Source organism: Bactrocera tryoni, chromosome 4 (assembly GCF_016617805.1).
Source record: "Bactrocera tryoni isolate S06 chromosome 4, CSIRO_BtryS06_freeze2, whole genome shotgun sequence".
NCBI lineage: Eukaryota > Metazoa > Arthropoda > Insecta > Diptera > Tephritidae > Bactrocera > Bactrocera tryoni.
The window spans coordinates 59,800,964-59,815,015 of NC_052502.1; the positions used below are offsets into that span (position 1 = coordinate 59,800,964).

Below are 14,052 nucleotides of genomic sequence, written 5' to 3' on the forward strand. Positions count from 1 at the left end.
ACTAGTCAAAGTTGATTAAGAATCGATTCTTGACATTCGACTTTACTATTAATTAACTTAATTGGTATATAAAATTTATGCCAAAATTGTTATATAGTAGTCCAAAAATATGTATTCTTATTTTTCCCAGAATTACATTTGTAAAAAAAGGATCTTTCTAATTTGTAAAACAAAATGATTATGTTATGATAACAAATGCCCACATACAGATTTGGCAATGGCAATAGCAATACGTTTGACAGTTAGCATTCTATAAATTCTATCCTGTCGAGATGCCCCGTAAGTGACTAGTTTCAAGTTATATATACTACATACGAGCACAAGAAAACTCGCGATTCTTAATTCTTGACGATAAATTTATTAAAATGGCGCCTAGCGCTGTATGGATTTACTTTAAAAAAATAAACAACGGGTCGAATGTCCAGTGTCACCAATGTGGAAAGCAATTAAAATATAATAATAGTACGTCTAGTTTAATCAAACATCTCGAAAAATCACATAAACTTTCCTTAACTGCTTCTAATCCTAATCAAAATCGCACATTGAGTGAAAAAGAGAGTGACAATTAGCTTATTGTTCTTTTTCTTGTTTTAAATTTATTTAAAAACTTATTTTATTAAACTTGTTTAAACAACTTGAATTATTTAAAAAAAATTTAAATGAAATGTAATGTTCTTGGTACCTTATTTATAAACAAAACAATATAATTGTCTTTAACTATTTTTGTGTTTTATTTAATCGATTTGAATTATTCATTCAATTTATGACTTGTGATTTAATAAATAAATTTTTGTCCTTTTAATTTAAAATCGATTAGAATCGAAAGAATCGATTCTTGCCTCCGGATAATCGATTCTTAGAATCGAAAAATATAGAAAAATAGTCAGAATCGAGAATCTATTCTGTAACCAATCTTGCCATCCCTAGTATTGAGGAAGATACATAGCACGCAGAGCTTTCACTTACCAAAGGCGACGAATATTACAAAATCTCCGAGAAATATATTTCACATGTGTCTTTTACCCTATTTCTTATATTATTTTGAGATATTTCTACAAATTTGAAAAGTCCTTATACAAATATCTTGTATTCTTGTATCCTGCGTATTCGTATCTTTTATAATTTTTTCCTTTTTGTACCTTGAAATTAGAATACTAAGTTTAGCCATGTCCGTCCGTCTGTCTATTTACACACGAACGAGTCTCTCTGATATCGTTCCAAGACAATAATGCAATCCCCGAAGAAAATACTCAGATCGGATCGCTATATCTTTCGGCTGCTAAAAAAACTGAATCTTGTAAGGAAGCTTTTTTATTTGTGAAGGGTATTATATCTATTAAAGAATCGCAACGTTCAATTGCAACGTTCAAGTGGTTTGTACATAATAAATGGTGAAAAGGTGGTGAAAGTTAGGGGCAAACTAATTATGTGAAATACTACAAAGCAATGAGCAAATTATGTAATATGCTTTTCAACAACCGGAGATAGTCTTGACTAAAATATACCAATTATAATAATGGAGGTTGTCCAAACTAAATTCAAAATATAAGCCATAAAAATTCGAACAAATTATTAAACCCGATGTGGCGTAGTTCGGAGCAAACTCACTTGCGTGTATAAGACTAAAATTATAATTGCAAAAAAAACTGCATTGATTACATTTTATATTTCGGACTTGCCTTCACGCAAAAAAAAATAATTTATCCCGAGCTCTGATCTCTCTAGAGATACTATGGATTTATGAATGATATCTTTGGATCCCATATGAAATTAGCAATTACAACGAGCCAATAATAGTAAGAGGGGGTAGTTCGTTGTGTTCAATCTTTCAACAATTTTTCTAAGGTCGAATCCTCTTCAAATTTTATCGAAAAGCAATGGTATTTGTACTATATGTCGTACTCTTCAAATATATCAGCAATCACTCATAGACTAAATTAATTGATAATCGAATCATAAACATGTGAGTTGAAGATTACTCGACGATAATGGTGATATCATATTTCGAAATATCTACTAATTAGTGAAATTTCGCTGCCATTCCTAGTGGGCAATGCGGCATAGAATACCGTCATCTTCGTGAGAATAAAAACCATTAGTGCCACAGAGCATAAAATGGCTGAAAATACGAACTAATTATTTCAAAAGCTAAATAACAAACGAAATGAACACACAATAAAAACCACAAAATATTTTATTGCCTAACAATAAATTGTAGTGAAAACATAGAGAATATACGATTATACGAGGTGTGCTCAAAAAGTATGGCGAATTTTGTGTTTTTTCAAAAATTATTTATTTATTCATGAATATCTATTTTGTCCCCTTCAAAGTAATCCCCATGAGATATTATACACTTGTGCCAACGATTTTTCCAATCTTCGAAGCACTTCAAAAATCATTTTTTTTATCTTCTTCAGCTCCTTCTTCGATGCCGTCTTTATCTCGTCAAGAGAAGCGTAACGTCGTCCTTTCATGGGCCTCTACAGTTTAGGGAACAAGAAAAAGTCACAAGGGCAGATCTGGAATACGGTGGCTGCGGCATCATTAGTGTGTTGTTTTTGGCCAAAAAGTCGCGCACAAGCAACGATGTGTGAGCAGGGTCGTTGTCGTGGTACAAAAGCCAATTTTTGTTCTTCCACAAATCCGGGCATTTCTGGCGGATTGCATCGCGCAAATTGCGCATAACTTGCCAATCGATATGTTTAGGTCCTCAGCAACTTCTCTAACGGTGATTCGACGATTGGCCAATACCATTTTCTCCATTTCATTAATTTTTTCGTCTGTTGTTGAAGTGCTCGGGCGTCCGGCACGCTCTTCGTCGTTCACATATTCTCGGCCTTCTGAGAACATTTTGTAGCACCGATAAACGTTTCTTCGGTCCAAGGTAGCTTCTCCGTATGCCACAGTCAACATTTGGAATGCAACCGCGCACTTAATTTCGTTTTTCACACAAAATTTGATACAGGTTCTTTGATCAATTTTTTTGAATAGGTAAAAATCGAAGACGATCCAAAACACGTGCAAGCAAAGCAGCTGTCAACAATTAAATGAACATTCAAAATGGCCGAGCTTGTCGGCATAAGTGAGATATATGAGTACCAACATAACGCCACGAAAAATTCGAAATTCGAATATACGTAACCCGCGAAAATTCGCGATACTTTTTGAACACACCTCGTGCATGCGGGAATATAAACAAACATATATAATGTGTGAAATATAAAACATTTTATTTGCATTTGTGGAATTAAATTATTAATATAAATATATGCTCGTATATTTGTAATGAAGTGAAAGAGAATCTGTTAGATATGGTAAATTATAACCGCAGTTAAGGTTTTAATGAACTGCCCATATACAACGCTGTTGTTTATCAAGTTTTTTGACAATTATGGAAGCATAATAATCAGGCGTGAGAATTATTATGATATAATTGTGTATATAGCTATGGAAAAAATGTGTATGAATAATATTTTTCTCTTTGCACCAATTGAACCGGTTGAAGTAATTATAACGCTCCAAATGCTTATTTGATATTCATAAATTATGTGTTAATATCACAGCTGCTACTACCAATTAGAGTTATCAACATATCAGAAAGAATAATTGACATGCATATGTATTTATAGCGGGTGATCCACGTAGAGGCATTTTTTTATTAGCCTTTTTTTGACAAATCTCGCGTGAGCCGTGTCAAGCTGTCATGTTATTTTTGTTTAGTATTGTTTGGCATTACATCATTGAAAGTTTTACGTCTCAACAACGTTTACGATTTGTAAACTCAACTTTACATATTACGAAAATTTACGTTCTGTAAAGGATGTATTAATAATCGGCCTACTGAGTGTACTATTCGCAACACCATCACCCATATGATAAATAGCATTCATTATTGGATAATATTGGACCGAATAGACCACGTCCAGCACGCAGGGAAGAAAATATACCAGCCGTAGCTGAGAGTGTACACGAACATCGTGGAGAGTCGATTCGGCGATGTTCGCAGAATTCGTACTGACGTATTGAACGACTTGGTGCATTTTACTTCGAGATCTTAAATTGAAAGCGTATAAAATACAGCTTATGCAAGAACTGAAGCTGCTCGACATTCTCAAGGGACATCGCTGAGCTCTATGCACTCTTGAAAAGTTCCAAAAAGATCGTAAGTTTTCGAACCAAATTTTGTTCAGCGGTAAGGCCCATTTCTGGCTCAATGGGTATGTATGTAAACAAACAAAATTGCCGCATTTGGGACGAGGAGCAAACAGAAGAGATTCAAGAGCTGCAATTTCAGCCAGAAAAAAACTGTTGTAGTGTGGTTTGTGTGCGGTGGAATCAGCGTTCCATATTTCTTCCAAAATGATGCTGGTGAGAAAGAAATCGTCAATGGCTATTTGATGCCTGATATTGAAGCTCGTGATCTCGTCGACATTTGATTTCAACAAAAAACTCGAAAAGGAACACCCTTTATATATTCGTATACATTTTGTTTTTCTTTGTTACTTTTTATGATCTTAAACTTAAATCACAAAAAAATGCGCCAAATATGACTAAGTTGACAAATATATTGCTGGCAACATCGGTTAATAATTTGTTTTATTTGTGTCTGAAGTAATCACACATAAATACCATATGTATATACATATATAAATAAATATGTGGGCATGTATGCCATGTATGTGTATACACAACAATTATTCTGTCTATTGCTCAATTTCTATTGATAGCGGTTAGCCCATAAACGAGTTTAAGTATATTTCTATGTTTCTGATAAAATGGAGGGAGATAGTTGTTTGCGCTGCTTAAATATCATATACATAGTATACACTAAGGGAAGGCAAAATACATACATATAATGCATATTCATGACAGGAAAAGTATTCAATTCTTATTTATTATTTAAACTAAACTTTATATAAATACTTGTGCCGGAGGATTGAGCAAACGGTATTTATTTACGAAGCTAAGTGACCGTACTATATGCTTGAAATAGGCGGGACAATAAGGTACTGAGAACATCTGCTGTGTAATTAGGTAAGTTTTCGTTGAAACCTTATATGATACAGGTACATAGGTAGGTTCCCTTTTATATTTCAAGGTTAGAGAACAAAAACAACTTTAAATCATCGAAAATCCCTTAATTATTTCCAAAATATTTTCATTTAAGATCTATACACCTTTGCATGCTTTTTAGCTTATGGTCAAAGCACTTTTTCCACTTGTTCCCAAATCCCGAAATATTAAATGCAACCTACGTATTCAATATAAAACAGCTTTTAGGCTTTTCCTCTACATATTGGTGGGCTTAATTCTGCTGATAGAATCTAATCACAATGATCTATCTAATCTAATCTAATCTAAACAATGAAAAATAATAATTTCGGCAAATTCAATCAATGTGACATAAAACGGATATAATCTATGTATCTCTTTTCTATCGTTTTGTAACAATTACTTCTGATAATAATCTTTTCTATATATGAGTTGTCTCTGTTTAATTCAACAGGTAACATTGAATCCATTTTAAAATAAATTTAGCTTTCTTCAATATGAAGTGATAAATTAATTACTCAATAAAAAAGAAATAACGGAGCAAAAGCCAAGTATCGAATAAAACATTGCAAATAACATTGCTGTCACGATATTCAGCATTAACGATAGCTCAATGGTTAAGACCGAAAGTAGAAATAAAAAGTCATTATACGGGCGAATTAATGTGACAGTTAGCAAGGACAGGATAATGGTGTGAACATGTTGAGGTGAGCAAATACACATATATAAGCACTGCAGGAGCTTAGTTGAGATGGATAACCAAGCGCACGAACTGGAGAAATGTTTAACAAAGTGAATTTCGCTTTACGACAATATTTTTTGTTACCATTGCCGGCGCTGTGTTCCATAAAATTGCCAACTTGTAGTGTTGTTAGTTTATTAGGCAACAAAAGTCAGACGACCAGCATAAAGCCTATTAAGGTGCGAGAGTATTATGGCTGAAATTCTGACTGCACTCGAGCATCTTCTTATTATAGCAGTGCGAATATGCCCACTGGTAGGTCACGTCGTAGATAGTTGTATTTAATTTTTTGCCTTTTCTTCTCTCTGGTGGTAGTAGTTGTAGTCGTATTTTCGACTACAAATGGGCATAGGAAAATTTGACGAAATATAAAGCTGAAGTACGCGTTTATGACAGAGCGTGGGCAATGACGGGTGCAGTAAAATACCTCAAAAAGTAAGAAAATATGCGTTCATGTAAACCATATGCAATATCCAGACAATAAAAGTGGTAGTCGGTAAGATGTGATGTTTCCGAGGTGATGTAAGGAGAGAGGAGTAAATAAAGCCACAAAAACATATCTTTATCAATTATAATAAGTTTGCTCCTAGTGGATGGGGACGTGCCCGTTGATTGTAGAAAATTTCCATATGACGAAGAAAGAAGTGCTTTTCTACTAAAACGTAACAAGGCATCGGCTAACATCTCCGCCCTTGCTATGCCCGAATTGATTGAATTAAGCCTCGAACTTCTGTCCCATTTACCGTATTCTTCATATAGTCTGCATAGTAGACCTCCAGAGATTTCCTTTTCAGACTGGTTAACGAAATTGGAGGAAACGTAGAAATAAGATGAGATGAGACTATGCTGAGAAATAAATAGTAATTTTTCCAAAATTTTCGCTTTCTCCTGTAAGCTAAGTACTTATCGGATCGCTGGGTATATAGATACATGTATTTATATAAAATTTATTAAAAAATTCATATTTTTTAAGAACAGGACTTTATATAAGAATACCACAATGACAAATAATACTGTTAGAAATGAAAGACCACTTGTGAGAAACGAGTGAGTACAATTTCTCCAGAAATAGTGGAAAAAGTATAATTTCTTGCTAAATTTTTGAAATATTTGGTCCGAATTTCGGATTTATGTCATTATTCCCTTATGTGCAAAAAAAACCTATCATATTCCCCATAAGTTATTCAGCAGACAAAAAACAACCGGAAATAACTGAAGGCGCAATTAGTTGCACTGTCTTTCGTCAGTTCTACGACTCTTTAGTACATATCCATATACCTAGATGCAAATGTCTTTCACAATGCATGCTTGTAGTTTCTTTGTGTCCTACGATAACGTTTACTTAACGTTTGAGCGTGGAATATTTGTAGTAAGAAACAGATGTGTCAATCGTGCACCTGCCCATGTTGGGTAGCTGCGAGAAATGATTGCTGACCGCATGAAATTCAAATGCAAATGGGCGCCGATTGTCAGTGCTCATTACTGCTTCGCACTGTCAACAATTCGAGTTGTGATATGTTTGGTTTTAGGCTCATACAATTAGCGTTCCAAAGTAAACAGGACTTAAAAAAAACAGAACAAATGGTCACCAAAACAGTCTCCTTCTGCTTCAATATATATTTTTGCACGGTCCAAAAGCATGTCGAACGAGTGTTTTAGCTCGTTGGCCGATATGGCCGCCAGTATGCCGGTGCAAGCCTTTTGAATGGCCTCTATGTCTGCCTGAATGGAAAGCGTTCCATTCATGGGCAAATACATTTTTCCGAAAATGAAGAAGTCGCACGGTGTCATATCAGGTGAATACGAGTGGTTAATGGTTAAAATCTGATTTTTGGTCAAATAATCGGTCACAAGCGTCGATCGATGAGAACTATTTTTAGTTGTCAGTCAATTTGTGCGGAACAAAACCTTTCGTAAACCCAAATGTTCGGTCAAAATGCGATAGATCGATGTTCAATTCCATTTCCATCAATGATGATTTTGGCTGATTTCTGATGAATTCACGCACAGTTTCGATGGAATTTCCGGTGATCACGGATTTTGATTGGCCCACATGTTGATCGTCATTTATGTCCCCACGACCACTTTGAAAACGTTGAACATACATGGGGCATACGAATTTGGTTACTTTATGTACTTTGTGTAACATACCAAAGTTCTGTTTTTTTATTTCTTAATGGTAAAAAATTGGCAAAAAAAATAGTTTCTTTACGCGATTGTCAATAATAGTGCTTGTACGAAAGTACACGAAATGTTTGGAAAGCATGTAGCTTACTTAGATGAAAAAACCGTTCGCATTACTGTGACATAGCAGTACATTTGAAGATACGCGAAAGAGTTGTCAGTTAAGTAGTTCGAGCTCTCAATTAATTTTAGTGCGCTGTAGTGAAGTAGTGTTAGGCAGGTATGCGTGACAATTTCAAAATTGTTCCTTTGTTAATATGCGGTAAAATTTATTAACTTTTTCCTGAAGGAACCCAGCGGGAACAAAATAAAGGCCTCACAAAAGCAGGGCAATGTGAGGCCTTATTTGCTTAATACCTTCCCTTTCTCATGAATGCCTCATATATAAATATATGTAATGTGCATAATGTGCGTAATACGGCTACTGGTAACTCTAACAACAATAATAATGACATAAATGCGAAATAAAGAAATTGGTGTGTCAAATAAAAAATTCGTAAGAGGGCATGCGATGAAATTCTCCAAATATTTCGTAGTGCTGACGTGCGTGTACCTGCACCAAAAAAACAATTAATGACATTGCCTAACTCACTGTTGTACTAAACTGTGAGATTTTGTTGGATTTTGTAAAGAAAATGAAGAAGAATATGTTTTAGCAATAGAGAATTTTTTTGAACTACCAGTTAGAAGTTTGGAATTGGGAATTGGATTAGTGCATGAAGTCGCCACTAATGTAGAAAAATTTAATGTAAAAGAGTTATTGTACAAGGCGATGTGCTTGCCATATCAAGATAAAATGGTTTTTTTGCCAATTCTTCATCACTTCACATTTTAAATTATCCTTTCAATTGAATATGTAAATTGAAACATATAATCTAAATATAATCGATTTAGACTAAATAATCCAAAATGTCAAAACGGAGCTACATGATGATAAATGACGAAAATTCTCCACCTTGCGAGTGTGGAAATAAAATGAAAAAATTGGATAAGTAATTACTATACATAATTGTGTGTATTAAATTGATTAAACAATTTATTTATAGAAGAAGAGGTGCAACAAATGAAAAACTTAATTTGTGAGCTACATGTGAAGATGGATAAACTTTTAGAGAAAGCATTTCCGAAATCTATAAGCCTGGACATATTTCCAATAAGAAGCGTTGAAGAAATGGAACATTTTGAGGAAAATGCTGAAATGTTTCCAAAAAATGACGTAGTAAGTTAACTGAATGAACAGTATTTTCTGCGAAACTATATAATTAATACTTTCCTGATTTCAATAGATTTGTGGCATTAAAGAATGTATTACAAAATCTCTACAATTTATCATCACAGAAGAGTGCTTGTTAGAGTACAATTGGGATGGGCTGCAGAAGAAAAAATCATTAAAAAAATCCAACTTATTTGGAAAATTTGTGTTTGGTAGGTTTGTTTTAATTTAATACATAAATTCACAACTCACAATTGCTATTTCTAATTTTAGACGCTCTGAAGTTCCCCGAATACGGCTTCCCTAATTACGAAAATAATATTAAAAAATCGATACAATTAATAAAAAATAGGGTGTATAAAAACGTACGATAATAAATCAAAATAATATATTGATGAATTAAAAGTCTTTCGTGTCATTATTAAACAGCTTATTTTTACTAAAACAATAAGGCCTCATTTACTCCTTTTTTAGATAGCAGAGGTGAGGCCTGATTTACTCCTTTTTATACTCTCGCAACAATGTTGCTAAGGAGAGTATTATAGTTTTGTTCACATAACGGTTGTTTGTAAGTCCTAAAACTAAAAGAGTCAGATATAGGGTTATATATACCAAAGTGATCAGGGTGACTAGTAGAGTCGAAATCCGGATGTCTGTCTGTCCGTCCGTCCGTCTGTCCGTCCGTCCGTCCGTGCAAGCTGTAACTTGAGTAAAAATTGAGATATCATGATGAAACTTGGTGCACGTATTCCTTGGCTCCATAAGAAGGTTAAGTTCGAAGATGGGCAAAATCGGCCCACTGGCAAGCCCACAAAATGGCGGAAACCGAAAACCTATAAAATGTCATAACTAAGCCATAAATAAAGATATTAAAGTGAAATTTGGCACAAAGGATCGCATTAGGGAGGGGCATATTTGGTCGCAATTTTTTTGGAAAAGTGGGCGTGGCCCCGCCCCTACTAAGTTTTTTGTACATATCTCGAAAACTACTATAGCTATGTCAACCAAACTCTACAGAGTCGTTTTCTTCAGGCATATTCATATACAGTTCAAAAATGGAAGAAATCGGATAATAACCACACCCCCCTCCCATACAAAGGTTATGTTGCAAATCACTAAAAGTGCATTAACCGACTAACAAAAAACGTCAGAAACACTAAATTTTACGGAAGAAATGGCAGAAAGAAGCTGCACCCAGGCTTTTTTTAAAAATTGAAAATGGGCGTGGCGTCGCCCACTTATGGACCAAAAACCATATCTCGGGAACTACGGATACTAGACCGATTTCAATGAAATTCGGTATATAATATTTTGTTAACACCCTGATGACATGTACGAAATATGGGTGAAATCGGTTATCAACCACGCCTTCTTCCAATATAACGCTATTTTGAATTCCATCTGATGCCTTCTCTGTATAATATATACATTAGGAACCAATGATGATAGCGGAATAAAACTTTACAAAAATAGGGTATTTGAAAAATATGTAAATGACGTATAATGAAATCTCGATTATCACTTTATCATGCGAGAGTATAAAATGTTCGGTGACACCCGAACTTAGCCCTTCCTTACTTGTTTAGATAGCAGAGGTGAGGCCTCATTTACTCCTTTTTTACGTCGCTTGAGGTGACGAAGTGAAATGTGCATACGTGCAACGTAGCTATTTCACAAAATGAATTGCACAAATCCATACATTTATATATAACAAATGGGATAAGCACAACTTCCTTAGGAAAGAAGAAGAAACGTTAATTTCGATTGTGGTGAAGCTATAATACCCTTTACAGGGGCATTTTTAGCAATTATTTATATAATTTAATGTGTAACTCTCCAACAGTTTCCTTCCAACGGAAAACGTTTTTTAGTTCGGGGATACTTTGATATAAACACTATTCAAGTCAAACTGAGGTTACTTAATAAGGAAAAAATATCTTTCATGAAGATATTTATGTCTATTTTGGTCGATCAGATCATATAGTGGTAAAATTGAAAAAATATAATAGGAGATTGTCTTGGACAATAATCTTCTCCAGATTTCGATAAGTTAATTTGTTGAACATAATAGTTTTCTATATAAAAATGAGTTATCTGATCTGAACAATTTCTTCAGAGATTGCACATATGCCATAGGCAATACCTAATGACAAATAGCTTAAAGATATCTCGTCAAATAAGCTTTCCATACAAGGACTTGCTTTTGATCGATCAATTTGTGTGGCAGGTCGATATATATACGATTTATATACATACGTATAACTTTATAAGGTGATCGACGTTTCCTTTTGGACCCTGTTCTCTGTTCAAGGTATAAATACTTCGTATGATTTTCAGGTAGAAAACAATACGTGTCTGCTTCCGGAAAAATAAATTGTTGCAATGACTTGCTTTAAAAAATTGAATCTTCCTTTCGTACGTGAAAAAAAAAAATTAAATTTCTTATCACTATTTCGTGACTTTTTAAAGGAAGGAAAAAGTCATTATTAACAAATATATTTTTTATTGTTAAAGTTAAAAAAATCAATCTTTTAGTCAAACACATTTTTTTTATTACCAAACATAATAAACTGATTTTTTCAATAAAAACTGACTGTCCGCTGTTGCGCGATACTTTAAATAAAACTTGATATGTTTCGGGAAATTTTGGTATACTCCTTAGAAATTTAGATCGATTTAAAATTTGTTATGGCCGCAAAGTGGCATGTTTCATATTAACCGAACCTAACCACTCCCAACTCTTCTATTTAGATCATATGTATACAAAATTCATTGGAGATTGAAAAACTTTCGAATAAAATACATTAGAAATCAAACTAAGCCTTTTCTCTAACCTTAGTACTAAATTCATTAACAAGTTTTTCTAAATACGATCGATTATGAATAATTTTTCAAAATAAAAACGTCTGGATATTAACCAAACTGTGTAGAATACAGTTAAGCATGTATTATTATTATTAATAAGAGAAAAAAAGTATGTCATTCTTAAAACTTATTAATGCTTATTAAATATTGACAGTTGAATTTTGAATGAAATTTCACCTTTTTAATTGCAATTAATAAAATATTAAAGTTATGTGGAGGTGTTAAACAACTATAATGGACACTTAAACTTTTATGATCATCAGCCAGTAATAATATTTAATGCGATTAGGGAGCTTTTGCATTAAAAATATCCTTTGATGATAAAATATTAACGAAAATATTTTAACTCAGAAACAAAAAACTTTCAATATAATATTTAATTTCTGTGCAATATTTAAGAACATATAGATCGACAAATGCATGCGAACAAACAAATTTATTTCTAATAATAAATGTAAATGATTCCAATTTAACCCGTTTCAACAATTAGTAATCCGCAATACTTTAAGCACTGAGGCTGTGAAATTAGCAAATGACTAGAAAAGCACGAGTTTCGGTGCAGGGTAGAATAATCGTATTATAATTTTACCAATTCTAAAATGAAAATTATTGTGTTAATCCGCAGCTTTTGGTATTTATGGACATTATTTTTCCACTTAAGCGCCATGTAAGCAAATTTTCATAAATTCGTACAAATATCATTGAGTTTGGTTTGAACCGCAAGTAAATGTTTAATGACTTTTAGAAAATTCTAGTTTTATTAAATATATTTTTCACCTATAAAACGCATTTCATATGTGGATTAATGGTATGCGTGTTTGGTGTTTGCTAATTTGGCTGAAGGGAAGAAAGAGCTGTACAATGTTACTTTTGTTAATACATGTGTGTATATAGTATACTTGTAGTATTAGCACCGCGGCTAGTGGCGGCGTTAAGTGTATTGAGGTGGGAAATCGGCTAATATGCCGGAGATGGTCGAATAAATGAGTCAAAGGCGTATCGTTGGTAAACACCCACATAACCTTCATACCGAATACAACAACGAATTTCACTGATTGTAATTTGTGGATGGGATGCAGTGGGAAGTGGTAGTAGTTTTGTTTATTTCCATTTCTTATTAGTCAACTACGAAATTAGCTCTAAAGCGGTAGCCTTTTTAGGAAAACGCAACCAATAAAACATATTTTTGATATTATTTTGTTTTCTAATATATGTCAATTATTCGAGAGCTGCGAACTTACACTGCGAAGTAAAATTTTTATTCTTGGACACCATTTGTTACTTTTCTTCTATCTTTATTTAAAGTATCATAAAAAATTCAAAATTTATCGAACATTCCATGTCAGATGCCCAAATGGGCAGCACTTGTCGTGCAATCCTGCGCTAACAAATCTAAAGATTCATATATATAAATTATTTTTCTTCGATCAAAAACGTTGCAGTAACCCTTTATTTTTGTTTATTATAACTTAGTATAATTGATTTTAAGAGCTATTTTTTAAAAATCCAAGAAAACAAGGAAAAAATCTTATTGCCATTTGAATCATTCACTATAATAAAACTAATGTAACATGTGCAAAGTAAAATTTGGTAGCATTGAAGATAGCGGCTATGTCACTCTTTGCTGAGAAATGACAAATCGATGACATTCAACAGATTGTTTATTTAATGCTACTTTAATAAGAATAAACATTCCACACGAATTTTCGACACGGATTTTGCTTTCAATACTAATTAGGCTCTCGCGGAAATTATTATATGTAGATATCAATTAACGTATTATGCAATATACACTATTCGCTACTTTCAGCTACTATTACTTGTTTATTGTTGTTATGTGTGCTTCACATTTATATGAACGTATATCACAGAAGCGAATATCGATTATTTTTATACTCTCGCAACAATGTTGCTAAGGAGAGTATTATAGTTTTGTTCACATAACGGTTGTTTGTAAGTCCTAAAACTAAAAGAGTCAGATATAGAGTTATAT

General features: G+C 33.4%; 1 protein-coding gene across 1 annotated transcript; it reads left to right on the forward strand.

Moving 5' to 3' along the window:
* Positions 1 to 9,077: 9,077 nt before the first annotated feature.
* Positions 9,078 to 9,568, forward strand: LOC120774628. The gene is made up of 3 exons (XM_040104351.1): positions 9,078 to 9,200; positions 9,268 to 9,406; positions 9,468 to 9,568. Exons 1-3 carry the CDS (start codon positions 9,078 to 9,080, stop codon positions 9,566 to 9,568), a joined length of 363 nt encoding a protein of 120 aa, XP_039960285.1.
* The last annotated feature ends 4,484 nt before the right edge of the window (positions 9,569 to 14,052 follow it).